The 27,652-nt window shown below is 36.3% G+C and overlaps 3 protein-coding genes across 5 annotated transcripts in view; all 3 read left to right on the top strand.

The window, feature by feature from the left end:
• LOC113994777 (prolyl endopeptidase FAP) overlaps window positions 1-2,546 on the top strand; it is a 39,526-nt gene extending 36,980 nt beyond the window's left edge. The window contains exons 24-26 of the mRNA XM_027734202.2: window positions 115-187; window positions 451-524; window positions 1,624-2,546. Of these exons, the coding sequence (XP_027590003.1) occupies window positions 115-187; window positions 451-524; window positions 1,624-1,725 (249 nt within the window). The 3' untranslated portion in view covers window positions 1,726-2,546. The remainder of the gene's footprint in view (window positions 1-114; window positions 188-450; window positions 525-1,623) is intronic.
• Window positions 2,547-9,060: 6,514 nt separating this feature from the next.
• Window positions 9,061-21,775, top strand: GCG (glucagon). Of its 2 annotated transcripts, none has more exons than XM_027734204.1 (7): window positions 9,061-9,144; window positions 14,724-14,824; window positions 15,207-15,368; window positions 16,245-16,298; window positions 17,932-18,069; window positions 20,155-20,298; window positions 21,278-21,775. In XM_027734204.1, the coding sequence occupies exons 2-7, from the start codon at window positions 14,727-14,729 to the stop codon at window positions 21,300-21,302; spliced, it is 621 nt and encodes a 206-aa protein (XP_027590005.1). In that variant the 5' UTR covers window positions 9,061-9,144; window positions 14,724-14,726; the 3' UTR covers window positions 21,303-21,775. The 2 variants fall into 2 exon arrangements, with proteins under 2 accessions (XP_027590005.1, XP_027590004.1); XM_027734203.1 differs by lacking the exon at window positions 9,061-9,144 and adding an exon at window positions 9,780-9,867.
• Window positions 21,776-26,929: 5,154 nt separating this feature from the next.
• Window positions 26,930-27,652, top strand: part of DPP4 (dipeptidyl peptidase 4) — a 79,880-nt gene continuing 79,157 nt past the window's right edge. For both annotated transcript variants that reach the window (XM_027734191.2, XM_027734190.2), the window contains exons 1-2: window positions 26,930-26,967; window positions 27,055-27,139. In XM_027734191.2, coding sequence (XP_027589992.2) covers window positions 26,962-26,967; window positions 27,055-27,139 — 91 coding nt within the window. In that variant the 5' untranslated portion in view covers window positions 26,930-26,961. The remainder of the gene's footprint in view (window positions 26,968-27,054; window positions 27,140-27,652) is intronic.

Here is a 27,652-nt window from a genome sequence, read left to right as displayed (position 1 = left end):
TTTTGTCAGGTCAACTGTTTGATTGTTTTTCTACAAGGTAATTAAAACCTTTTAGCAATGTGAGTGAATGATTTAAATTGAAGTTGCTGAACTATTCACTTTTCCTCTCAACAGAATTCAACTGTAATGGCAAGAGCAAAGAATTTCCAAAACGTGGAGTATCTTCTTATCCATGGAACAGCAGATGGTGAGGTTTGCAAATGGCAGAACAAACACAGAGCCAGAATCACTTTGTTTGAAAAACATTAAGCATCTATCTGTGCCTTTGATTAGGGTCAGTACTTAGATCTTTGGTAGATTTCCATATGACTTATAATAAGATGCTTACTCATTCTTAGTAATGTCAATTGTATCACTTGATAATTAGTGGACACAACTTAATGCACTATAACTTTATGCTTTGTGGTATTTACACATTTCAACAGCCAATCTCTTTTTTTCCTTTTTTAGATAATGTACATTTTCAGAACTCAGCACAAATTGCAAAAGCTCTGGTTAATGCACAGGTGGATTTCCAGGCTATGGTAAATAATAGACTATTCATTTTGAACAGTGGTTTATAACTTTATCAATAAGCTTATCTGACACTTGGCAATATTTTAATAACCCAGTTCAACTGAACATGCTTCAAAATCTGGCAATTGCTAGTGCATTTGTTACTCTTCATAAAAACAGTTTCTCAATTTCTTCCCCAAAGGATTTGCCTGCACTTTTTTTTGCCTTGCCCTTTGCATGCTAGCAGGATTTCCCTTTTGTCAAGAATAACTTGAAGGCTTTTAAAATGAGCCAGGGAAAAGAATAAGAATCCAGCCTCCTTATGAATGTTGTTGATAGCTAGTAAAGGAGATGAAAAGAGCTGGCTTCTGGGGCCAAAATCTCACTGGTTCTGATAGATTCTTATCTTGACCTGGATTTGCCTGCCACAGGCATGAGGTGAAACAAGCAAAAAGGGTATAAGGTATCCAAAAAGTATATTCAGGATCAGGAAAATAAAAGTTCTCTGAAAAACTTGCTTGGGGTAGCAGGCAAAGAGAGAACCACATAGGCAAGAGGTTATAGGATAACCTCCTATTTTCTGCCTCCTTCACTAATATTGAGCAAATCTGGGTTATTCCTTAAGCATCTGGAATACTGTATGGAGTTGTAATCATCCTGGTTCAGCTACAGTGGAATGGCAGATATTACTGAGAGTTAACATAATTTATATATGTATTTTATTTCCAGTACACTATTCACTATGTTTATGGCTCTGCTGTAATATTTGTATATTACAATATTTGTATATTAGGATATTTTTAATAGAATTCAAAAAAAATTTAACTGAAAGTTTGTTGCTTAGAGCCCAGTATTTATTCCTAAGCAAGACTATGACCCCTATTGCTCAGGCTATGCAGTAGGTTGAGGACTTTTCATCCCTAAGGGCATCTCAAAGCTCTTTTGCCTGGCTTGATACAACTGACTTGTAAGTACTGAGGCAGTAACACTTACTGTTTCCCTCTGTTTTCTTGTGGCATTCACTTTCTCGTTTATGGTAAGAAAATACATTTCTTGTATTGCTTAACTCTGCAGAATTGAAAACATAACATAGGAGGTTTATGTTTTGGTTTTTTGGTTTTTTTTCAGTGGTATACTGACCAGAACCATGGAATTCCAGGGCTTTCCAGCAAACATCTCTACACACATATGACCCACTTCCTAAAAAAATGTTTTTCTTTATCTGAATAAGTAGGCTATTCAGAGCATCCTAAGGCATCTGAGACATCTCTGGGAGAATGCAATGGTAACAGTGCCCAAGTTATATAGTTTTCAGGTGAATTGATAGCAGGAACTTTGAAGTTTTAAACTCGATGTTTACATCTACTTTGGATATTTTATATTACCAAATGTTATGGAAATACATGTTTTGACACATGTAACACCTGTTTGATAGAATAAATAAAATCAGAATGTAAAATGTCGTGTGCATTTATTGCCAACTTGCTTAAACTTACATTCTGCAGTCCAAAGAAAGGTGTTTTGTTGCAAAGACACACTGTCAGATTAATATGCTTGCATTTGTTAACTATAACTGTAAAATGGGAAAGGACAAAGAAAGCAGTACAAGTACCTAATTAGCATCCTAACAAGAACCAGTTTCTCAAAATTCATTTCCAATTTCTTGAAAAGAATCCAAGCGGGGATAGCTGAAGTTTGGATACTTTTTGAGAGTATTGAATGCTGTGTTCAAATTTTATTCAACTCTTATTTGAAACCTTGATTCTGCAAAACTCTCAGTGTTCAAGTTTAAACATGAAAGCAGGACATTCATGATAACTATTTTATCTCAGTGTTTTTTCTCCCTGTATTCAAAATATGCAAGCCATATTTGCCTGTTTTTAATCTCTAATCATCACCTCAGCATTCAAATTAATCTCAGTGTCATTCATCCCAGACTGAAGGGGAAGGATCAAAGGATTATGCAAGCTTTCTTTGCTTTGTTTCCAGTGAGACTATTTTAGGGGGTCTTTTAAAAATGATAGAAGCTAATAATGATTGGAATACTTGTATTCTTTTGATTAGTAATTAAATCAGTCCTGTCATAATATAAGAATATTAACCAGATAATTGGCAAGAGATCCACTGTAGATTAGATGATTCCTTCTTCACATGTTTAAAAAATTCTGAGGTAGCCTACTGCATAAGAACCATGGTTTGTCTAACACAGTATCTCATCTCTGCTATTATTGGGAGTACAAAATAACCTGAAAAAGATTGTGTTGCCTTCCTACAAAGCAAGCTGCTTCCTAACTCTCAGTCAGAGATCAGTTGCTGCTTCTTTGTGGAAAAGCAAGGGGTTTCATTTGACTTTCTTGACAAAAACATGGGGCTTAGCCAAAATAATTAAAATGTGGAAGTGATTTGCTATGTAACAGCTTCCTTCGTTTGTTAATGGCAATATCAAATCTGATTTTCCACACATGAGAACATTCCTTAGATACATCTTTATGTAAATGTAGTTGCCAAGCTGTTTGTAATGGTTAAATTATACTTTGATGGGAACTCTTCAGAAAATACTCAATTAGTTCAGGTTTTTTTGGAAACGCTGCCAATTATGTGACGTTAATGAGCTTTTTGTTGGTAATGTAATTAAAATTCAACTCCTATAATGGCTAAAGGAAAAATTACAGCTCTAAGAAAGTTAACATTAAGCAAATATAACATGAAGTGGGGCTAATTAGATGCTGATTATATGGTCCTATGTGCATTTGCTGCACACAACAGTAGTCTCAGAAATGTGATTATCTTACAAATAAGGAATACAATTCAGTTGAAATTACTGAGATTTAACTCTGAGTTTCTTATATTGATACAGCACAATGGAAATCATCGCAACATTGTGGTGAAAGAGATAACAATCTTATCCCAGATGCTTGAAGGTTTAAGATACCTGAATATGTCAGTGGCAACCCAGAGCAATTTTCGAAAGAGCATGGTATCAATCTGACATAAATATCAATATATTAAGTTCTCTTTCAATTTCTGCACCTTTATTTTATCTATTCTTTTGAAAATCCTATAAGCTCTGGAAATATGGGCAGATGACTTGGCCCTTTGTGGATACTATGAGTAGTAGAGTGATGCAATGTGTTGTTCACACCCAGCCCACAGGTCTGTTGTCAGAAGCTTCTGGAAATATTTGGAATAAGGGACATTTCAGGAAAATCTGTGAAATAAAATAACAGAAGGTACCACTTTCTCAAGGTGTGGATTAGCTGTTTCATTATTAATCTGCCCTGAAGTCTGTTTGTTTCCTAAGGCAATCAGAGTACACATCTTTCAAACTGTCCACAATTTAGCTTTAGGTAACAGTTGTGGGGATAAAAAGTGAAAAGAAAAAAAAAAAGTGAATCTTGCTGCTATCATTTTTCCTTTGTTGTTTTTCATGGTAATTTCTTTGCCTTACACAGTGTTCTCACCAAAGAAAGGGAATATGTCTCCAGTAGAGTGACATTTACACTGAGTTGCTGAAATAATGTCTAACCTGAAAGCTTTATGATTGAGCAACCATGTGTTTTGATGACCTGGGGGAAAACGTCCTAGGATGCTGTGAGTGTCAAAGAAACCCTCTTAAAAACATAATACAACATCAAGTTGCTGCCTGGCCTGTGCTAATGACAGATAATATTGCAGTCAATCATAGAAATAGTGCCAAGCACCTCAAACCTGCCCTTGCAGTATCACAGAATCACAGTATGGTCAGGGTTGGAAGGGAACTCTGGTGGTCTACTTATCCCACTTCCCTGTTGAAGCAGAGCTACCTACATCTGGGAGCCCAGGACTTTGTCCAGATGTCTTTTGAATATCTAAAAGAATAGACACTCCACACAACCTCTCTGGGCCACTGCTGTCAGTGCTTGGTCACTCTCATGGTAAAAAAGTGTTTCCTTATGTTCAGACAGAACATTCTATATGTCAGTTTGTGCCTGTTGCCTCTTGTTCTGTTACTGGGCATCACTGCAAAAGAGCCTGGCTCAGTCTTCTTTAGACCATCCCTTCAGATATTTATACACACTGATCAGATTCTCCCAAGCCTTTTTTTTTTCCTCTAGAAAGAGAACTTTTTCTGTTCTGCATGGTTATCTACAAACACAATCCATGTTAAAAGCATTACCACAAACATTCACTGGACCTTCAACAGCTGAAGGTGAAAGGGCTTGTCCTGAGGCATCAAGCTGAAGCTAACAAAGTATGTTTAAGGGTTAGCCTTATATATGAATAAAAAGTATATATAACTATGCTGCAGACATAGAATATGGTGTGTAAGAGCAAACACTGGGACACAATTTGAATTTAAGCTAAGCTCTTATGACAAGTTTTCTGAGCTGATGAATGAATGTCCTCACAGTTTCGCTGCCCACTTTAAAATGTTTTAGAGGATCTGGTTTTCAGAAAATGCTGAGCATTTTCTGCTCTTCTTTTGTCTTTTGAATAACACTTTCACACTTCAGATACCCAAACACACCACTTCAGACCATGAAACTTGTCTTCAGATATCTGTCATATAAACAAGGTATACAAGCCTCTGAAGATTGGACATAGTTTTTCTGAATTAAGTAAACGGGCCCTTGATAAATAGCCACAAATACAGTTGTTTACAAGTCAGTTTCTACTGTAAATCTTCTTTTGCTTTTACAAGATAAAAATAGAGCAGAAAAGTAAAAATTGCTTTATTCTAGGAGCTGAAGTGTACATAAATATTAGAAAGCCACTGATTCCACTCCAAACCTGTTTTCATCATCTACGTCATTTGCGCTGTGTGAGCTGTACATATCAGTGAACATGCAGTCCTCACTCTTCAAATGTGGAGCCACGTGGTTCGCTTCACTTAGGATTACTGCAGCTGCAAAGAAGAAAAGGCCTGAAGAGAAATTTACTAGAAAATCTAGTAAAACTCCAGCCAGGTTCTAGAATATGGTTGGTGTTACACTCATTTTACTCAGACATCAAGTCAAAATCAGACTGCATTCAATACTTTCCAGTTTGCCAGTCAGTTCCAATTACTAGGCACAGCTGTTTAGAACATTTTATAGAGTCATTTGAAGGCTCTATATTTAATCTGAATAATTCATAGTATTTGCTGAGAGCATTTGGTATTACTTTCAATTATGAACATTGTCTTCTCAGAATGTAAAATAACTAGTACATATTTGGCCAGCTCTTCCGCTTGCGCAAATTGATGCAGCTCCATTGACTTGCAATGGAATGATTCCAATTTAGTGAGTAGACAGTGGGCTACAACATGGTTACAATAGCTGTCTATCCTGAGGTACAAACGAGTCAGCATCCATGGAGTTGCATGCTGTGGACAGGCTTAGAGACCCTAAACTAATCCTCCATGTCAGAAAGCCGTTCTTGCTCTCCAGAGGGTAGCCATGGAGTTGTATATGTACAAAGGTACACATTTGTGTGTTATGCACAACTACACATGTATGTATACAACATGTTGTTTCATGTATGCATGTATTTACACAGATATTCTTCCTATATTGGTTGCACTAATTCTCAGAAGGCTCTTTTGGCTGAATATCATCTAGCAAGGACAGGAAAATGAAAGGGGCTGCAGAGCCCAGCCCTCTGAACTTAGGGTTGACAAGGGTAGGGAGAGAATGCTTTCTGTGCAATATAAGAAAGTAAAGGGTATGGCCTGTAGTCATATACCAAGATACATCCTCCTTCCTTTAGACATGGAATGGATAATAATATAATAACAATAAATATGTAATGAAAAAATACACAGAAAAATTTGAAGGGGTCACTTTTTTGAAAGCATTTGATAGGGATTTTTTACTTTTTACAGTCAAAATTCAGCAAGTTCTTAATTCATTAAAATGTTCAAATCTTGACAATTTGAATTTTAAGTTATTTTTTATTGTACCAGCAGTTAAAGAGTTGAGAGAAACATCCTGGAAAATTATTATGTTCAGAGTGTACTAACCAGTTATAACAAATAGATTGATCCTATTTTTCTGAAAAACCATGTCAACTGGAATTGTCACTGCTAGAGCATCAGGTTCAGTGTGCATCTGCTAAGAATTCTGCTTCTTGTTTTAATTATTCCATAACTTTCCCTGCAGAGATTTTTTTCCAGTGAGTGCCGTACACTGTCCTGAATAACAGACATTACCAGGTACTGAGATGATGGTGCAGGAAACTGATCAACTCCAAATGCAGTGAACCAAAGATACAGATTTTTTAAGGACTCCAACTGAATCTTGAAACATGACACTTTCCTGAAGGCAGGTCACTTTCAGGTTCTGTCTCTTAGTCTGACTCGAAGTTTTGTCTCATATGAGGACTATGATATAGAGGAGAGTGAGGTTGCCCTTGATTTTTGCTAAGAGCTGCCAACTAACTACTGTATTTTAAAATGTGAGAGGAAAAAAACTGAGTACCTATGCATATTTCATACACATGATATAATTTTCTGCTTCTGTTTGGTAACTCTTGTTTGCTGTGCTCTTGAAGTATTTACTGTAGACTCAGTTTTGGCAACAGAAGGTTGCATGATTCTTGGTGGCAGTTCACTTCTTTCCTGTACTTTTTATTTTCTGTGTATCACTTGAAAAACAAATAACCAGTCACCTTCTAAATTCTACATGATATAGCCTCTCTAACAACCTGCCCAACCAGGTGCACTGAGGTGCTCCGTCTCATACTTTTTTCTGGAATCATTCTACTGTAAACAGGGAACTCTATATGACACAAGAAAATAAACTGAACTAAACAAAAGGAGAAAAACTGTCTGTTTCCTGGAGGAGATGACATTGTCTCACAATCTGTACTGCCTGTTTAGAAAGCTAAGTGTCTTTAACTCAGGGTGTAGAGAGAGAGCTGTAGCAATCTAAGACAAGAGTATGTGTGTCCTCCTGGAGCAGAGGCGGTCTAAAGGGCCCTTTGATCCCCATCTGCTGCGCTGCCGGGGAACTGCAGGGTCGTGCAGTGTGGCCTTCGCAGGAGACGCCGGACTGACCGGCTCCATGGACACACCGTGCCTCGAGGATGTGGTGCTGGGCTCACATTTAGACTTTGAAGTTTCATCCCCTACATAACGCTCATAAACTTTAAATAGAAAGTAGATTAAAAAAATAATTCTGAGATAAAGACAGCAAAGTATCTTAATGACATCAGCATCTCACGAAAGTAAGTAGATTTTGGGGTATGAGATTGTTTGGCCCCATCAGGACCGTGTCTTAGACATCACACAGTTGTGTGCCTAGGGAAGGTTGGTGTATGGAGATGGTAATTCTGCAAATTTCAAACAAAAAATTATGAAAAGCCAAGTTTAATAAGTATGTATGCAAGTTTGTATATTCTATGTCAATCAATGACTGTGAATCCATGACTTTGAACGGATGTGAAAAATACAATTAGGAGCAGGAAGAAAGAGGACATGGGTAAGAGAACATGTGGAAAAGAGAGGGAAAGAAGTAGTAATTAAAAACAAATGGGTAAAATAAGGCTCTCAGAAATGACTGAACGTACAAACAGAAGGCAGTGATGAGAGGAACCAAAGCTGTGCACTTAAATTTGTAGCAGCAGTATCAGTAGACACTTGTATTGCAGCTAGAAATGAAAAAAATAAACCATGAATCTCAGTAGATGAATCAAAGAGCATATAAAAATTATTCTAAAGAAAAAATTAAACTTGGTTATGTGGACTGTGTAGTGAGACAATGTTTCCCTAAACCCATACTGTGGTACCACAACAAGGTATTTAGGCTAAAGATCTAGGAAAGATCCACTAAATTTTGCTTGCCACACTAACACTACAGTTATGAAGCTTATACACTGCCTCAATTGTATCATATGGGCTATGCCAATCTGATTATGGTCAGCCAGCAGGAAATTACCTCAATAAAGCAGATTCTTTGTTGACTTCAAGTAGCAGTGTTGGAGGAAATAAGAGGGTTTGTTGTGATGTGTATGCCTTGTGCCACAAATCAGACCATGGGCCACTCCATACTGAAGGACAGGTTGTCATTCATGTTCAGTGAGATGTCCACTGTGATTCCAGAACCTTCCCTCTACTGAACAGAACTGAAACTCAAGGTGGAGTCCTTCATATTTAATGCATCTTCTGACTGCCTGGCCCCTCACAATTGTAATAATAATACTATTTAATTTTTGGTGCCCTTTTGCATTTTGCAAAGGATTATCATGATGTATGAAACAAGTCTGTAAAGGAAAACTTCTCCAGCAGCTTTTTTAAGAGGTATGTCTCTCTTCCTTCACTGCTGGGATAAAAGACCCATATTGATGACCGCAAGTTCCTTTCAGCTGCCAGAGTCATTGACAAGCTTTTAGTCCATCTCTCCTACCTGTCTCTTTCCTGACTCCCTGAGTCAATCTTTCTATCATCATCAGATGGCCAAACGTAGTTTTCTTTGGCAATGCTGCCCCACCACAACTATGAAATTGTCCCCATTGCTGAATGGTTTACATCTTTACATAGAACATACACAGATACAAAGCTCAAATCTGTTTTGGCTTTTTTTATTTTCCTTATAGGGAATGGAAGTGTGAGCAACAGGTTTATCTTGCATAAATCTATAGGCCATTGTGTGAAAGTCAATTTATAATGAATGTTTGGCATACAGTTCTCAAGTGAGTATGAATTTTCATATAGTAGCATTTACAAAATTGGAATTTTACAGCTAAGGTTAATCAAAACTTTTATTAAAATTTGACCTGTACTAGACATTGCATAGTAGCCATCACTGCAGAACTTCACATCTCTTCGTGTTCGTTATATTGGCACAAGATTACTTGAAGAATTATTCCAGGGCTTTGAGGGAGTTGTATTGGTTATTGTTAACAGTCTATTAAATTTATAAACCTTAATTTAAAATTGATAAGTGAAGATGATGCTATTGATGTCAACAGAATCAGGATTCTAAGTGTTAAGTATGGCAAATCAGAAACTGGAGAAATTGCTGCCTTAATCCAGGCACCTTTTGCCCACTGTTTGTCACATTAATGCCCTCCTGTTTGATATTTACTTCTTTGGACATTGCTACCTCACTCCTTTTGCAAATTCATGTTAGCATTGATGTCATAAAGTAAGCAGAGTGAATGTGTGAAATTGCTTGTAAAATCATCAAATGAAATGAAGAGCAAACATGATGACTTTTTTTTTTTAAGTTGAATAAGGAAACTGTCAGCAATGATGCACTCCTGTAATGCTTACTAGAGCTGAACAGTATATATATAAGTCTGTGCAAAAGAGGCAGCTAGGCAGAGCTCAGGATCCTCAAGGCTTGCCATAGTTGCAGAAGAGAGAGTAGCAGCTTTCTGCAACTGCCACATATCACTTCAAAGTATAATAAGGTAAGATTTATATGAAATATCAGCACAATTTATTTGAGAAAGCTGAGTGCATTATCTGCATTATGTTGCCCAAAGTTTGCAACAGAGGTGTAGATCTTTCAGCAAATTGGTGTTTTCTTCTGAGGTTATGCTCACTGATATTTGGAGTTAATGACATCATCATTTAAATCTTTTAATGTATGGAATTAGTTCAAAAGTGAATGATTTGAAAAAGGGAAATCAGCAGTTTGGTTTGCAGAATTAACTGAAATCAGGAAGATTAACCATGAGAACATGAAACTCAAGCATTGTAATAAGAATTTAAATGTCAGATACACAGTTATTGATTTTTATATTTTTATATCCTTTAGTATCTTCTGTAGAGATATTTAATTAATGTGAGTTTAAAAATATTGACTCCATAGAGATACTGCCTAAATATGAATCAACAAGGATTAAATTAGCAGCATGCAAACAAATTAAATGGGTTTATATAGACACTGATTTAAAACTGTCCAAGACCGATTGCCACTCCATCACCCTACAGATTGTCACTCCACTGCCCCACTTTTATTAGTTTGTCTCAAGCAACTATTATTTTCATTCAACTGAAAGATAAAAAAAAAGGAAATTTTATAGCACAAAAGTAAAATTAAAGTCTTTCAATAGTTATTGTGATTATTGTCTAAAATTTAATTTAGTCTTCCATCCTACTATGGAATTCCTTAGCCTAGAACTGTTGTATCTTACATAACTTTTCACAAAGAATTATAACATGGTAGGTAAATTGGATGTAAAGTATCCAAAAAAGTACTTTATTTATACTTAGAAATCATTACTATTTGCAAGCAGTTTCATGTCAATAGAAATCTATTTTATTCATTCATACATTTTCATATGAAAATATTTCCCTTTGTACTACTGTAATGTTATAATTTGTATTTTTAAACTGGAGATAGATACAAATCTGACTTTTGAAAGATTTTTTGAAAACTCAATGAAATTAAGCTAGTTAAAATTGCACATAGGTACAAAAGATATCTGTAGTAAAATATATTGGAAAAACTAGCAAAATCAGCTCAAGTAAGGAAATATTCAAATAAATGTCTGATCAAGATCTGAGAGAGGTATTCGCTCCATATTTCTGGTTGTTCAAACTGAGATGTCTTAAATTTTTCATTTCCAATCAGAAAGAAATAAAAACATTTTCATTAGTCTAATATGCATAGGAACAAAATTCATCTGTGTAGATTAGCCTTAGTTTTCCTGCACCTTGACAATGAGATTCCACACTTTTTAGCATTATACACTGGTAACCTAAATAACTTAGAGCAAATAACACCTTTCTTCTGATTGGGAAATTAATTGATTAACTGGCATAAACTAAGCAAGTTTTATTTTGCCGATCATCTCTTTTTCTCTATAAAACATGTTTGTGTTATCAAGAAGAAAATTACAATTTTCTCTTTATAAACTGTAGCCTCTTTAACTTGTCAAAACCTGGTGTTGCTGGTTTGGCTTACCAATAGCAAGTAATAAATGAACAAAAAAACCTGATTCTAAATTTTTTAAGAACATATTTGACAAGAGGTTAATAGCTTTCAAAAGAGCTTATTTCATTAATTAGGGTTCTCTTACTTGAAAATCATATTAATGTCAAAAAGCTTGAAATCTTTCTTTTAAGTAATCTCCCAATTTGGATTCTCAAAAATTTAGAAAGAAGCTGAACATGCATTTAAATTTAAACATATTCTTAAGGGATAAAGTTTCCAGTGGGACTGTTCACATTTGAAAGTCCTATAGGCCTGAGACATAAGAGCTAGAGCCAAGATAAACTGAAATCACTGAATATCTCTTTACTGAGTACAATAACTTTGAATTATTTTTAATAAGTTTTATACAAAGGAAAAACTTTTGATGTTTGATATTTCATTCCATCTCAGTGACTTGCATTTATGGCTAGTCTGGATCATGGTTTAAAAAAGCTACAGGCAGCTGTGAACTAGTTTTCTTTAGTTTTTCAGGCTACATGAAAGTATACCAAACTGCTAGCCTTCTATTAAGCACTAAAAATTTACTTATGTATGGTATAATAATCAAACTTTATTTGGTGTCTAAGTCCAAGTTAACTCATTTACAGTTGTATCAATCAGGGGTCAATCAAACCATTTTTGTGACCACAACAGTGTCATTTCCCAAAGAATTGGGAGAGCTTTTGTTCCATTGCTGGAAGCCTATGACATGTGAAATCATGCATTTTTAGTGATAAACATTGGATGTCAGTGTTGCACCACCAAATTACAGCTCCAAATGAAACAGTGAAAATGGAGCTTAATACTATCGTTTGGGTTGTAATAAGACTGACTACATCACCGCTATGGTATATAGCTGGTACAATAACAGGGTATGGTATGTTCATGTGAAGGAATCAGATCTCATATACCAGGACATTACACAAGGCAGAAATGAATCTTCATACACGCTGCTGAATAAATAAGCAAACTAGCAGTGGCTTCTGTGAAGAGAAGGAAACTGATTCCATTGCTTAATAGTAAAATCCATCAGAAAATCTTATATTTCTGATATTATTCATTAAGATTCTCTTAAAAATTTGGCCTCTCAAAGTACCAGTAGTGATACATTCTTCCTAACCGTTGGTTATAATACCTGCTAGCAGTCAAGCTTTGCATCTCTAACTACAAGTTATTTTATAACAGATGGAAGAAACAGGTTTCATAAAAAATCTGCTATGAAGGGGCAGACTACTGGGGCAGAGTCGAAGTCCTACAGCAGTAAGATTTTTGTTGCAGGAATTTACTTTTTCAGAGATGTTCATATAGCCCCCTCATTTGCACTGCTCAGTGCAGAAGCAACTGTAACTCTCAAGATAGAGTAATCTCCACCTTCACTACACATTATTCTCTCATAACTTTATTATGGCTTCCTCTAGGCAATGGTATACTTAAATTCAGCCTATTGTGTCAAGGCATTATAGTAGAGAATACATATATTTTCACTCAGACTGCCTTATTTTATAAATCATTGAATTACAGTAAGTTACTCCTCCAGCGGAGCCACAGAAGTTTGGCACAGATTACACTGGGGAGGGTGGGTTTTGACTTGGACTTACTTTGCAACCACTTTACTTCAATGCATTCATCTGTCCTATCTCCCTTTGTTTTTCAGACTGTATCATAAACTTTCATAGGAAAATTTAACAGATGGCAGAAGGGCTTTTTCAAATACACAAGTATCAGCCCAAGTAAATGATGAAATTATTCCCAGTGCCTTTTTGTTGATGTGAACTCATTGCAACTTCTATTACCTTACAGCAGATTAATACCATGATCCATAATGATTTTTAAGTTAGAATGAAGGAGCATTTGCTGTTCGTCATTCAGTGAATGAGCATTTAGCCATTGAATGAATGGCATATTCAATTGCTTTGTGAAGGTCAAAATTACCTAACCAAATTTTAAATTAATTTTCTTTTATATACTTTAAGTGTTCCAAAATAATTATAATAAACAATATGTAGTACTTCAATTTGCAAGTAGATTTCCTCTCATTTCTTCTTTATGCAAAGCACTTTTGAGTCTATTGATAATAGACTCATAGTCCCTTTTGCACAGGGTTTTGTGAGCCTAAAATGAGTAGCATTTCTTTGTTCAACAGAACTTGTCCAATAGGGGATCATATGTCAACAGACTAATAATACTGCATTAAATAATGAAAATTGCAGCACACACAATTTGAGTATTAGAGAATGCCTTATTCCCATTGGGGACTACTAACTAAAACTTAAAACTGTACAACTTGCATGAGTAAACCAGTCACTAAAGCAAGTAAGGGAGTCACAGCTTGGCAGTGGATCACCAAAGCATTTGTACAGACTGTAATACTCTGGACTGAATGTCACATTAAAGTCAATGAGACTAGCCAAGTACAGTGAGCATGATGAAGACACATGTAATAATGTGGTCATTTCTGTGACATGGTCAAAGCCAAAAGATTCACCTGTAACAATAAGAATTACATCTGGGATACAATATTTTCTGCTTTGTTTTATTACCTTTAATATGAAGTATATACCCCATATCTCATATATCCCACAAAGGCCCATAATGGAAGCCCTTAGCTGAAATACAGTATTACGTCAGTAGTACGACAAACAAAACTTGACATTTCACATCATGAATTGAACACAAGTCAGTGTGCGGTTAAGTATTCTTTTTTTGCCTAAGGAGTCACACCTATTAACAAGTCATTATTAAGGCAGAGGCCCACTGCTGCCACATCTGTTCTTTCAGGAAAAACCAAAAACAAAAACAAAAACAAAAACAAAACAAAACAAAAAAAAAAAAAACCACACACACACACACACAAAAAAAACTTTTAAAAGGAGAGTGCAGGGTGAGAAGGAAAGAAAGAAAGAATCTTTATCATTGACAAAGATTTGCTTTTTTCTCTAGCGAATGAGCTGGGGAAAAAATCACAGTCACACCAATACCATTAGTTTTGCAATAAAACAGTATTACAGATCTAGTGCTTGGCATCAGCAGAACACGGAGCAAAGGAAATAAGAGACCTTTATCCTCATATTGCAAAAGAAAGTGAGGATGCAGTTGCTCTCAGGTTTCCTTGCATTCTAGAATACACATTAGAGCCTAAAGACTGGAACAGAGACTACATCTTTTGAATGCCTACCCAATGCACGCAAGTGTCATCCACTGGACATGGAGCCCATCCTTACAGGGTCTTAATATATTTCTTCAAGTTTGGATGAGAATTAAGAATGTTTATTTTTTATGTAATTCATTCAGACATATGTAAAGATTATTAAATTTTCCTCTGTTGCCTTACTTCTGTTTTGACAGAAAATGAAAATGAAAAGCATTTATTTTGTTGCTGGGCTCCTTTTAATGATAGTTCAAGGCAGCTGGCAAAATCCTCTTCAGGAGACAGAGGAGAAATCAAGGTAAATTCTTAAGATCAAACTTCTAGAAATACTTGGCCTGAACTTTTTTTTTCTTACTGTTTGAAGCCAAATATACAATGACTTAAACACAGCTTTACACAGTGATTAATCTACCATTGGAATTGGCAAATTTTTTCAATATTGCACAGCATAGCAGAGATGTTTTGGGTATTAAAACAATAGCTGAGTCAACCAAGAAGACTATGTAATTGTGCAGTATCCAATCTGCTATATGGATCCATTTTACTAGACAACTAGTGATGAATATGTCACTTTCTTTCACTTTGTGACAGTAAAAAATAAGATTTTTAAAAGAAAAGTCAATGCACCTGTAGAACGTACTGTGACCATTGCCAGTTAACAATGTCTAAACTTTTCACAGATCATTCAAAGCTTCCCAGTCTGAACCATTAGATGAATCTAGACAGCCGAATGAAGTGAAACGTCACTCACAAGGCACATTCACCAGTGATTACAGCAAGTACTTAGATACTAGACGAGCTCAGGACTTCGTGCAATGGTTAATGAGCACTAAAAGAAATGGGTAAGCACTTTGGTCACACTGAACTAGATCTCCATATACAGAACCAGCCAAATATCTAGCTAAGTTTTTTTGTATCAGCTTCCCATCACAGACCATGGATAATCCTAGAATAAATAAAGTATTTGAGAAAAATTCATATATACAATCACAGAATCATTTAGGTTGGAAAAGACTTCTAAGATCATCAAGTCCAGCCATTAATATAACATTTATGTATTATTAAAAATTAGAAATATGTGCAAAATCATTCAAAAGGACTTAGTTGAATCAAAGTACAGTATCAGTATATTACCTGATATGCCACCTAAAAAGATTATCTCAGCCTCTTTGGGGCAGATTGTTTCAGTGAATTAATTAAGTTCAATAGGAATAAGAGACGTACATATAACGTACAGGTCTGGGCCATTAGGCCTTAACAAAACTTTCCTATCCATGGATACTCTAATTCTGATGTTTCATTTGTGAAAAGGGAGCTAAAGTTTAAGTTTTGTTGTCCACTGAATACTTTACCAGTATCACAAGTATAAGTTGGCATGTTTTTTAAAATATACTTTGATTAAACACAAACTACCAAGCTGAAAGCAAGAATGATGTAAAAGCATGTCAGTCCTGTGTTCTAGAGAAAATCTGTCCACAGAATCAAAAAATCTATTACATTGATGCTTTTAAATTTCTCTGGAAGTCTTTAAAGTATAAAGGAACAATTTCTACACATTGTATTAATTTAAATTAATATGCATTAATATAATTAATATGATATTCATCTATCAATTATAGTTTTTTACAAAAACATGTAAATAATAACCAATAAAGGCTTATGCATGCTCTGCAGTGTACTGGTAGTAATGATCTAATGATTGTGGAATTACACTACAGCCAACAAGGACAGGAGGACAAAGAAAATGACAAAGTCCCGGACCAGCTCTCCAGGTATTCTATTTGCCACAACTTGTTACTCAAAACCAATCTGACCTCATTTTCAGTTAAACAAGAAAGAAAACAACTAGTATTCTTTACAACGTTACCATAGACCAAGAAATATCTATGAAAAAATATTATCTCACAGCTGCTTTTCACAAGGAAAGAGGAAATGTCTCTATGTTATTTATTCCTCTACCTGTGTTCTACAGCTGTACACAGTGGATCCAAGGAATGCAACAGGATGAGAATACGTTTCAGAAAAGAATATTCCAAGTAACTGAATAGAGAATAACATAAAAAGAAAAACTTGGTATAGAAAAAGTCTGGGAGAAAAAAAAAAAAAAGAGGAAAAGAGGAGGAAAAAGTTGAGGAAAAGAAAAACAGTGAGAAGACTAGTGAAAGGAAAATGGCCAGGTAACAATTTGCAGAGAGCTGATTAAACACGATGCAGTGTTCAGTCCTAAGCACTCAGTTTTATGTTACATAAACCACTCATTACAGAAAGGAGAACAAGACCTCCTGAAGGCCAGACTTTTATTTCTTGACTGTGGTTTTGAGAAAGAGTTGGGGGGGATTGGAAATTTTAAATAAACAAAAGAGAAATAAAGCAAGTGTTTTTGCAAAACAGATTGAAATGCCTATATTAATTCTTTCTTTTATCAGAAATTCCCAAAAAGATAGCCCAGATCACAAAGATCCTTAATTTCACAGTGTCAATATTAATAACAAATCTGTAGTAATGTTTCAGCTTCACTGAAACAGCATATCTGAACAAAATTAACATTTCATTAAAAATGTTCCAAACAACTCTAGTTAGCATGCTGATGAAAAGTGCAGATGGTACTAAATTAGGAGGAATGGTGAAATCCAGAGAAGAAAAAATAATAGAAGGAGATAGAGGCCCTGAAAATTGGGCAGAAATTAGCAAATTCTGAAATAGAAATGCTAGGGAAATTATTAGTGGAAAATATTCCATAATATGTGTACTTCTTAGTGCAGTTGGCCTTCCTAAGAGTCAGTGTGACATAATTTTTATGTTGTATCAGGGAAAGAACCACAATGAGGTCTAAGGAGGGAGAAGGCAAATGTCTTCAATAAGAAGGAGTTGATCAGGCTTGAAATTTTTCCAAGATTATGACTTGGTCAGAGTGATTATTAAAAGGGTGTTCAAAAACAACTCAAAATGTAAATTTGAAAGGAATTAAGTCTGAATGGTTTGGCTAAGAAATAATGAAGATGAAGATAGGAAGAGAGCTGAATGGAAATTTTTAGGTTAACACAAGAGGTAACAAAAAGCATGTCTGTATAATACAATACAATTTCTTGATCATAACTAAGTAATCTAGCAGAATACCATTCCAATGCAGCTATAATTGCTTTCTGCACCTGAACTGAGTTGTTCAGAACTAGTGCAGGAATCCAGACAAAACTGTGTTGCATACTACAGGCAATACCTTCAGAACTGAAATATCTCAAGAAAAAATATATCAAGACTAATTTGAGAAGCAAAAAAACCCTCTGTCTTGTAAGAAATGCTAGTCTGATGAGTGGGAAATTTAAATCAATAAAGTTTTTACGAAATATTAAGTTCTTAAGCAGACCTACAGTATTGCAGTATTGTATTCCTACTGTATTCTTTCAGCAATGCCATCTCCAAGCGTCATGCTGAATTTGAGAGACATGCTGAAGGCACCTATACCAGTGATATCACCTCTTATTTGGAAGGTCAAGCTGCGAAAGAGTTCATTGCTTGGTTAGTGAATGGACGAGGAAGAAGAGAGTAAGAATCCATCCATTCCTATTACTAAATTTTGCCTTGCATTTTGGGTTAGAAATCATGTCTGATGAAACCTTGATGTGTTTTTGATCATTCTTGCTGTACTTCATGTTTTTCTTTTGTAATAGAGGATATTCTGTGGGTATTCCAAATATTTTAAAACAAACCTGCTCAGTATGCTGTTACACTCTAAAAGGTCAAGTTGTATTTAAGGTCAACACATCTAAAACTAAACCAGACTTTCCTCTACCTACCACCTTTCCCCCTTCACATAACATCATTTGCAGTCTCTTTAACTATCATTGATATGATTCAAGTCAGTGTCATCTTAAATTACCTTCTCTTTTTTTCCCTTTTACCATCAACCTTTTCCTCTGCAATATTTTCAAGATTAAATTTTTACCAGCATCATCAGCTGTACACCATGTGCTGGTGATCATTCCCACTAATAACTGACAACTTCTTTTCCTCTTTCTATGCTCCTCAGAGTCTCCCCAAGTTTCTGCTGCCAAGATAACTATCATTTCCTATATTTTCCTTTTTAAGATGCCTCTAATTCTTTTGCTATGGTTTGCGGTTTCCTGGACACAGTGCTCCTCAGTTTTTACCTACCATGACTGATTTCTTTCATTTCTATCTTGTTATCCACATACTCATTGCAGATTTCTCAATCCTTTTCTCTTCATGTACTCATGACTTAACATCTTTTTTCATGATGGCCTTACACTTAGAACAGCATTACCTTCAGTCTCCTGCAGGGACCTTCTGTCTCATCTATTTCCAACCCTGCCTGGTTAGGAGCTACACCATGCACATGCCACTCCTCACCTTTTAAGTGTTCTGTACTTATTTGTGCCTTTAGACTGTAAGCTCTTTGGGGCAGGGATTCCAGTTCGTCCTCTGATTATATATTCTACCAGCTGTAAAGTACTATGTAAGTCTCTTGCACTATATAAAAGTAATAATAAATATTAATAATAATAATAAAATACAATCTGTAAGACAAGATTGTGTGTTTTAGTTAAGGGACTAAATAGGTAAAAAGTAAATTTTGTAAATAAAGACAATTTCCTGAAAAAACAGAGTTAAATAAATTAGGTAAGCTATACAGAGAAGGGAAAGGCTGGTTCCTCTTCCTAGTGATGTTCAGATTTGCACTTGTTTTTCTGTCATGTTTTATTTTCATGAGCGGAATCAGGTATTAAGAGAAATACAAACTACTGTGATGAACTGAACTTAGAAACCTAGATAGACAATTAAATGTAGACCAACCTTCTGCTTTCCAATATTTAGTATTATTTGTGGTTGAACTTGTGTACAGCCTTCCTTGAAATGAACCAGTCTGTCTGTCTTTGGACCCAGAGCCCAGTGTGCTTCAGCATCAGCCCACCTTAATGGAACTCATTAAAATCTTCCTATATTTGATGGCATGAAACGAGAGAGGAAAGTTTTCTAAATCAAAGTCTTGACATACTGGTTTTTCAGTCAAAAATGAATAGAACAAGGGTCAGGATCTGATTCTAAAAATAAAATGCTACATTCTATGATTTTTACAGCAAACAAGCACACAGATTTTATACAGGTGCTTTAACTGAGCTATTTAAACCAACCCCCATGCCCACCCCCCCCCAAAAAATTGCTTCTCTTGTTATCTACATTCTTATGCAATATAACTGTAAGTAAATAACTACAACTCAAGTCCAATTAAAACAGAAAAAAGTATGAAAATTTGACTATAACATTTTAATAGTGATACTTCTTAAATAACAATTCTTAGTAAATCTACTGATGCCTAGTCTACATGGCATAGATATTGCACTGAGATATGTTTTTCCATGTACGGCTTTTTCAAAATTACTAAAGAGGAATTTAGACTCAGTGGAAGGAACAGTCCTCTGTTTTGAAAATAATGCCTCAAAACATGTTCTGATAGGCATAGTGCTGTACTGAGCCAGAATGTCAGGCTCAACCCTTAACTCCTTAAAATCACAGGAAATGTGCAGTGTATTAGAAACCTGTAATAAGGCCCTTTTAAATGGTTTGTATATTTTGATTTGCAAATTGATTGATAATTTCTTCCCTTTGAAGTTTCCCAGAAAAAGCTCTTGTGGCAGAAGAAATGGGTCGAAGACATGCAGATGGCACTTTCACGAGTGATATCAACAAAGTCCTTGATGACATGGCTGCCAAAGAGTTCCTAAAATGGCTAATTAACACAAAAGTTACCCAAAGGTGCCTGATTTTTATACTATACTTAATATACTGGGGTTTAAAATGTATTTGTCACACATAAGGAAAATACTAATTTTTCTCTTAAGTATTGATGTATCTCTTACAAACTTTGTTGCAGACAGATTAACAAGGGTAAGACACTAAACTGAACTCATTCAAAATAGTATTTGTATCTTGTATCAGTGGTCAACCTCTCTAATAGTTTCCTATTGAACTTGAGAGGAGCTTTGCCACTGAATGTTGCCCAAAGTAAGGTCATCAAATTATTGAAAAATAAAGCTCTGCTTTGCATGGGCATTATAAAACCAGAAATATTTATTGGTAAAATTACACCAAATTGCTTGTTCTTTAAAGACTGTGATATAAAACACTGCCTTAAAATGTGGCTTGTTATTAGGGAACAGTAATCTGAGTTCCTGAGAGTTAACTTAAGAACTCTGCTTTAGTTTGCCTATATATAGGCAAGATGTCTTCTATGTGAGCTCTGTGAACAGGTTAGTATTTAAGAATTATTTGTTAAAAACAACTAAGCATTTAAAAATAATAAAATGCCAACTCGAGGCACATGTGAGTGGCCAGATTTTTTTAAATGTTGGATGTCCACTCTGTAAAATTTAATTACTCTTAGTCTTTGCACTACTGAAGCACCCAAAATGACTAGTTGATCTTGGAAATCTGAAACGACAAATATTTTCAAGGTATAGTTAAAATACAGTTTTTCTTAACATGATACTATTTTTGTGTTTGTAGTTCAGCATTGAAGCAAACAATTTACGAAAATAATCTAATAGAAAGTACTACAAAGTTTTTCCTTTAGGAATAATTGTTTTCAATCTGTTATTAGAGAGAGGCATTGACAGGTCTGTGGAACTAACATCTGCTCACTCTTAAACAAAAAAAATATGTTCCAAACATATTTCATAAATCTTGGGAGACTTAGAATATTTCCTAATTGCTGCTGCTTTTTTTTTTTTCCCAGAGACCTTCTGGAAGAATACCAGTAAAAAGGCAGAATAAAATGGGATAAATGAAGATCTTCATTGCATCAACTGCCAGTTATTAAGAGATTCTGAAATCTGTATTCTGTCATTTACATTTGGTGTAACAAAGCTATGTCACCTTGCATGCCAGGAAATAATTGTACTATAGTTTAGTGTTGCCAAAGGTTTATATATGGAAAACCTGATATCTAAGGGATGGTTTTCTTAACCGTTTAAGACTGTGAAAGTTTCATATCTTCATATTTTCCATTTACTAGGACTAAAGTAACTCCATTTATATTTAATGATAAAATTATTTTTCTAAAAAGTTTACTTCTACACACAAATAATTCAATCACCAATTATATGTGTTATTCATGAGGAGCTGGCAGTTACAAATGCCTGAGAAGTGAATATCCCTCTTAAAACCTTTGTTATAAAAAGGCTAAGCTTTAAGGATATTGAATTATAGCCTTAAATAAATTTTTTCAAGCTTCTTTTCTGTTGACTTTTCATGGTATGTCCCTTGTGCCTCTTTACACTCTGTTTAATTTTATTCTAATATTTTAGTGTCACTGAGATCTTGAAAGTGGTTTGTTTGGAATGACAAAACAAACTCAACATTTTGTTCTGTCACGTTTTCCCTGTAATGATTCCCAGGAAAGAGCTGTGTGAACTCTGAGTTACCTTTAGTTGACAAAAAAATCATGTGAGATGAAGCTAGAGGAGGAAACATGACTGAAGAGACAATTATTCTTAGTAAGTATAAATTCTGGTTTCTCAGCAAAAGCAGGAGGATGGCTTTGAAAAACATTAAGTGCAATATACTCAATAAGTGGTGAAAACTGCCACATAATTTCTTCAAATTTTATAAGATTTCCAAGTAAACCCAACTCAAAAGGCCCCCTAATCTGAGTTGTATTCTTTCCTGCCTTCTTCCTCTGAAAACCACTTTGTCCATCATCTCTTGCATTTAGCAACATTGTTTGGGACTTGTCAGCACAACTGTCATTTCAGTAACCTGTGCCTTCTCCAGCACGGTAACAGAACATTTTGCATGCAGATCTCAGCGTTCCCAGCAATCCAAATGCTTATACTCTCAGCTGGCCAAAGCATGGGTTTGTAGGTATGATTGTAGCTGCAACTCTCAAATAGCCACAGGTGCTGTTACATAGCTCTTACTTCCAGTGACTACCCAAACCTCCTTTTCTCCCCTCGCTATAACAGCAATACAGCAGGGATCTACATTAAAATGTCCTAAAGGGCAAGTGTTTCAACAGAAAGCCAATGGGCTTAGCAAGTATCAAGTAGAAGTTGATGTGAAGCAGGACCGTTGCTGAATCAGAATTAGCACCTATAACTTTTGCTAGGAATAAAGTGTTTGTAAAATGAGATTTTTAAAAGCATCTGAAACGTTCAGTGATCTAGAATTTTTGGAAAAATACTGGACTGTACTTCCAAAGTGCTACAGGAATTAATATATTGTAGTTTCAGATCAGGACTGATCACATCCAACTTGGCATCTTGACAGCAACAGAAAGCTGTTCTAAGATCCCAACTTTAATTAAAACTCAATAAAAAAAACCATAGTAGCATCCAAAATACCACTGGAAATTAAAAAAAAAAAAAGAGGGGGGTATGTATACATATTTTACATATTTGATGCTTATTTAATCCCATTTGTGTATAATGGTTTGGGTCCAAGTGCCTTTGGAACTAAAAAAAATCAGTTGTACACAGCTGGATACACACAGTCCAGGCTAAAATGGTACTAACAACACAAAGCTTCAGTTTCCATAGACTGAACAATTGTCTTTTAAATGTTTTATTCCATTATGTCCAGAATATTTAGTGCTCTGAAGGACAGGATTCCTAAGTTACAAATCCATTTTCCTGTGATGTCTGTCACCAGGGTATTTGAGCTCCTCCTGGTGATGGCTTTGTCAGCTATGAATATACTGGATTTTCCACATTTTTAAAAATTGTATGCTTTAGGAGCAGAGGGGTATAATTTAATTTCTCAAATTTATGCCCCTTGTCTGGAACACAACAAAAACATTTAACCTATTTAACCTAGTCCCAATCTAGAGCATGAATCAAAAGAAACCCTTTCTTCAGAAGAGATGAAGTTGAGCTTGTAACCAGAAATTCCAAACACGTTTTAGCTCAATGAGATTAGGATTTACATATCCTGAAATCACAGAGCAAGTCCACACGGGAACAATCATGAGTTAGGTGCCAGATGTTTCTCATACATGCTACATGAAATTCAGGGAATGGTACAAATATAGGGAGAAATAAATTACAGACACTTTGTCTTTACTACACAATAGCTAGAGTCCTCTGCGTATCTGCACATGTGCTACCTATGACTTCCAGGTGGCCTTATATTAAAAAGTGTTCCCAATATTATCTCTTTTATTAACTGCATTTTATTTGCTGAATGTGCAGCATCCTTCCTTTTCCACACTATTTATTAAGTATCTGGAAATATAAGCATAGTGAGGTAAAAAAAAAGACAACTGGGATTAATACAAAAAGAAATTTACAGAAACCTGAGGTATTCTAATCATTAAACTGTGCTCTGTGGACATGTGGTGAGAATCTACAGTTGCCAGAAAAATAATTTGATAAAGAAAAATACATAAACTTGAAAGAACTGAATGACAGCTGCTACTAGCCACATTGAAATGGTTGTCCCAGTGACACAATCACACAAAACAGGATTTTTTCTCATTAGCTTTCCTGATTTACAGTTAACACTCTCTTCACAATCCTCTCAAACAGAACCAGTGCAAAGACATATTACAAAACTTTCCTTATGCCATTTCAACCTCAAATGCGAAGAAAAAATAAAAATTATTTCATAAAAAAAACCAGACATTTTTAATATATTTGTAGACACTTCTAGTCCAGCAGAACTTGAACACTCCACAGTGCTAATAGCACTTTTGCCTTCTTTTCCTCACAGCTCATTTGAAGTGCTGTGAATCTGTAAAAAACTTTCTCCAGCACGTATTTTTTCTCCCATAGCCACACATGGAGACACCTGGAACACATTATTGCACCTGTAAAGTAGACTGCACACATTTTATTCACAAACAATTTTTCTTACTCTGCAGAGAGCTTATGTTTTCCATTTTTCCTGTTTGACTTCTCCAAATATTTCTGGAGGAATCAAATGTATAAACAGACACATAACAAAGTTTTAAGTTTCACTAGATGTCTGAAGGAGACATTGCATCTGGCAGGTCTCTCAAGTGTTTGGGAAAGCCAACCTTCAGGCTGAAATCTGTGTTTTTTTCTTTCTAGTAAATAGATCTTTGCAATCATGCAACTTCTTTATGAATACACTTGTGTTGAGCATACAATATGATGAACAGCTAAGGCTTCTCAAATTTTGTCATGTAGCAGCCACCACTGGTTATTCATTTGTTTAATCTCTTGGCATCATATTAATATGTATTTGATTGCAAAAGAACACCATGGTATTAAGTAACTTGAAATATTTAGCTGGAGGAACTTTTTAAGTCTCAGGCTATCACAAAAGACAATCTGACAGAGCATCAGAAGCACAACCATAACAATCGATCAGAGAGGAGGAAACAGATTTTTTTCAAGGTGTAAAGAATCACTGTTAGAAACTATTGCAACTAAGTGGAAAACATATTCTGCTATACTGACTCTTACGAGATCAGTGAGGTGGTTCTGAGTACAGATTCAAGTCCCATAAGTCTCTCTGGCATGACCAGAGTCAGAAGTACTGTAGATTATTAACAATTTGATCTAGGTACAGGAATCCAGATTTGCAAAGGCACTTAAAACTGTGAGCTCACTGAAACAAGCAGAAGCCAGGCATATGTTTTGCCAGCATTGGTCTCTTTTCCTCTTTAGAATTTAGTACTAAGAAGCATTAAAACCTTGCAGATAATCTCTCAAAATTTTATTAATCTGCAACTTGGCTATGAAAACCTTGGTATATTTTATCACAAGACTGACATAATTTGACTATGCTATACTTTGATACCCTGTGATGATCACTACTTAATGTTCGGGGGGGGGGGGAAGAAAAGCCTAGATTGGCTGAATTATACATATGTTGTGATTCGTACTCACCTGAAAAAGGTAAATTCACCCTGGGGTGAGGGGTGGTGGTTTTGTTTTTCTTTTTTATTTTGATAAGACTAGCAAGTGCAGTGTATACTAGAGAGATATTTAAGTGGAGCTGTAAGACATTCTGAAACACTGGTCATGCATCTCACAGCATATAATGAGATACTAGTTTGAAAAGTAATGTAAAAGACTGCCACTTCAGTGTGATTTTACTTTATAGTAAATTTATAGTAATTTTATAGTAAAAATTAGCTAGCTGTAAAATTGCAGCGTGTTAGATCTTCCATGGTAAACTTACACTGACCTACCTGGAATCACTGTCAGAGCAGATTAATGGAATTCCTAAGGTAAACTGATATAGCTACCATAGTGCAAATTCATAACTAGTAGCAACTGCTACCTTCAAGGGGAATGATATACAATAGTGACCAAGAACATCATCTTGTATCTAGATGAGTCTAATATCTTCCATATATACTTATCTTTAAGTGTAAGTGTGTAAGTACTTTGGGTTATTCTAAAGGAGATTTATCCATCACAAAAAGTTATTAATCCACTTCCAGACAGTTTGCTTAAGAAACAGCAGCAAAATACTAAATGCTGTGCTCCATCTGCATGGAGCAAGGAGGAACAAAGGAACAAGCAGCATAAGCTTACTGAAAGCTCTGACAAGTATTTTGGAGGCAAGACTAAGAACATTTGCTGTTTCCCTTGACCTCTCTTGCTTCAGCAGATCATATACTTTTTCTGTTACGCTTCTCAAGTTGTAAAAAAAACCTGCACCTCTCTCTGGTAACCGTTAGTGTTCTGCAAATAGAGGGGGGAAAGCTAAGACAGACAAAACCAAAGGCACCACTTTTTTCAGGGTAGAAGTCTCTTAAAATAATTCCCTCAGCTTTTTAAACAATCAGAAGCTTTAAAGTTTGGGTTCACAAGTTATTCTATCTTTTCCACCAATTAGCCCTACTATCCCAGCACATACTCAAAATTCTCCTTGGAGTGATAAACCAAGGTCCTCTTCAGTGCTAAATTTTAAACTTTCATCGTACACTTCCATTTTCTGGTCTTCATTTAAAATCCCAATTTGCAGATTTACAAATCTATCTCCAGTGCAAAACAAATAAATATAAGCCCTTCCTGCAATTTTATCAGTCCTTTCATGACTTGATTGCCAGAGAAAGAAGTTCAGAGAGCAGAAACTTTACAAGAAATGCTGGTGTTATCAAACCATTGGGCGCTTTGCCACCAGCGTTTGAAGGCATTTAATTTCTGGGCCGTTATCTGATTTCCGACAGAAATCCCTCCAGTGTCCCAAGTCCCTCCTCTGCCGCGCACAGCTGTGTCTCCGCGCTCCAAGGGTGTGAGCTGACGGAGGAACCGCCGCTCAGATCGCAAAGCCAGCAGGAAACCCGGGATCTTGCACAACTCCCGGTGCCTGCCGCTCCCAAGGCAGCCGCCCCCAGCCCCCGCCCAGGCGCCGCTCCCGAGCAGAGCCGCGGGCAGCGCCGGGGCTGCAGAGCCACAGCCCGCCGGCACCGCTCCCACCGCCTCCTCCGCTCCGCTCCACACGATGCCGGTGGGTGAGGGAAAGGCGGGGGGGTGGGGAGGCGGCAGCGCAGGAGGGTCCTGCGCGACCGCCGCCTGACGGGGCTTCTCCTTTCAGAGCTTCCTGAAGTGGCTGCTGGTGACCGTGGGGGTCGCCGTCGCGGTCGTGGCGATCACCGTGCCCCTGGTGCTGCTCACCGGCAGTGAGTGCGCGGCGGGGCCGGGAGGGGCGGGATGGGGAGGGAGGGGGGTGCTCCCGGCGGCCGCCGGGGCTCGGAGGGGATCCGCAGCCACGCCGCCCAAGGCAGCGGGGGGAAAGTTTCGCGGAAAGTTTGTGCTGTAGAGAACGGGATCCATAAAACTGGAGCTCCTGAGTCCGGGAAACTGGGAGGTGCATCGCCAAGAGGGCGTCTCACCTGGGAAGATAGTGGGCGCGGGGAGAGTTAAAAAGACCCTTGATCTCCCCGTGTGCGCTGGTAATAGTTATAACCATTATCGTTTTCGGCATTTTCTGTTCTTATTGTGGCCCCAAGCTGTCGAACCAGCAGTAAAATGCTAATTAGTCATTTTTCTGGGGTGTATTGAAGAGATAAGATTATATTCCCTCTCGTTTGCTGTGTTTGCACTTTTGTTAATGCCACTGAGTGATGTTATATAAACAGCACAGTTACAGAGGTCAGAAAAGTAGAAGAAGATTTGGAATGCAGTTTTGGACT

The sequence above is a fragment of the Pipra filicauda genome, unplaced genomic scaffold (assembly GCF_003945595.2).
Source record: "Pipra filicauda isolate LSUMZ 115617 unplaced genomic scaffold, ASM394559v2 scaffold253_size2546935_pilon, whole genome shotgun sequence".
Classification (NCBI taxonomy): Eukaryota; Metazoa; Chordata; class Aves; order Passeriformes; family Pipridae; genus Pipra; species Pipra filicauda.
The sequence above is the reverse complement of the archived record's forward strand: the minus strand, read 5'-3'. Positions and strand labels throughout refer to the sequence as shown.

Coding starts and splice junctions, on each gene's coding strand:
- GCG (XM_027734204.1), top strand. CDS start 14,727: ATGAAAATGAAAAGCATTTATTTTGTTGCTGGGCTCCTTTTAATGATA. Junction 16,299..17,931: donor GTCCCGGACCAGCTCTCCAG/GTATTCTATTTG, acceptor GTATTCTTTCAG/CAATGCCATCTCCAAGCGTC. Junction 18,070..20,154: donor AATGGACGAGGAAGAAGAGA/GTAAGAATCCAT, acceptor TTCCCTTTGAAG/TTTCCCAGAAAAAGCTCTTG.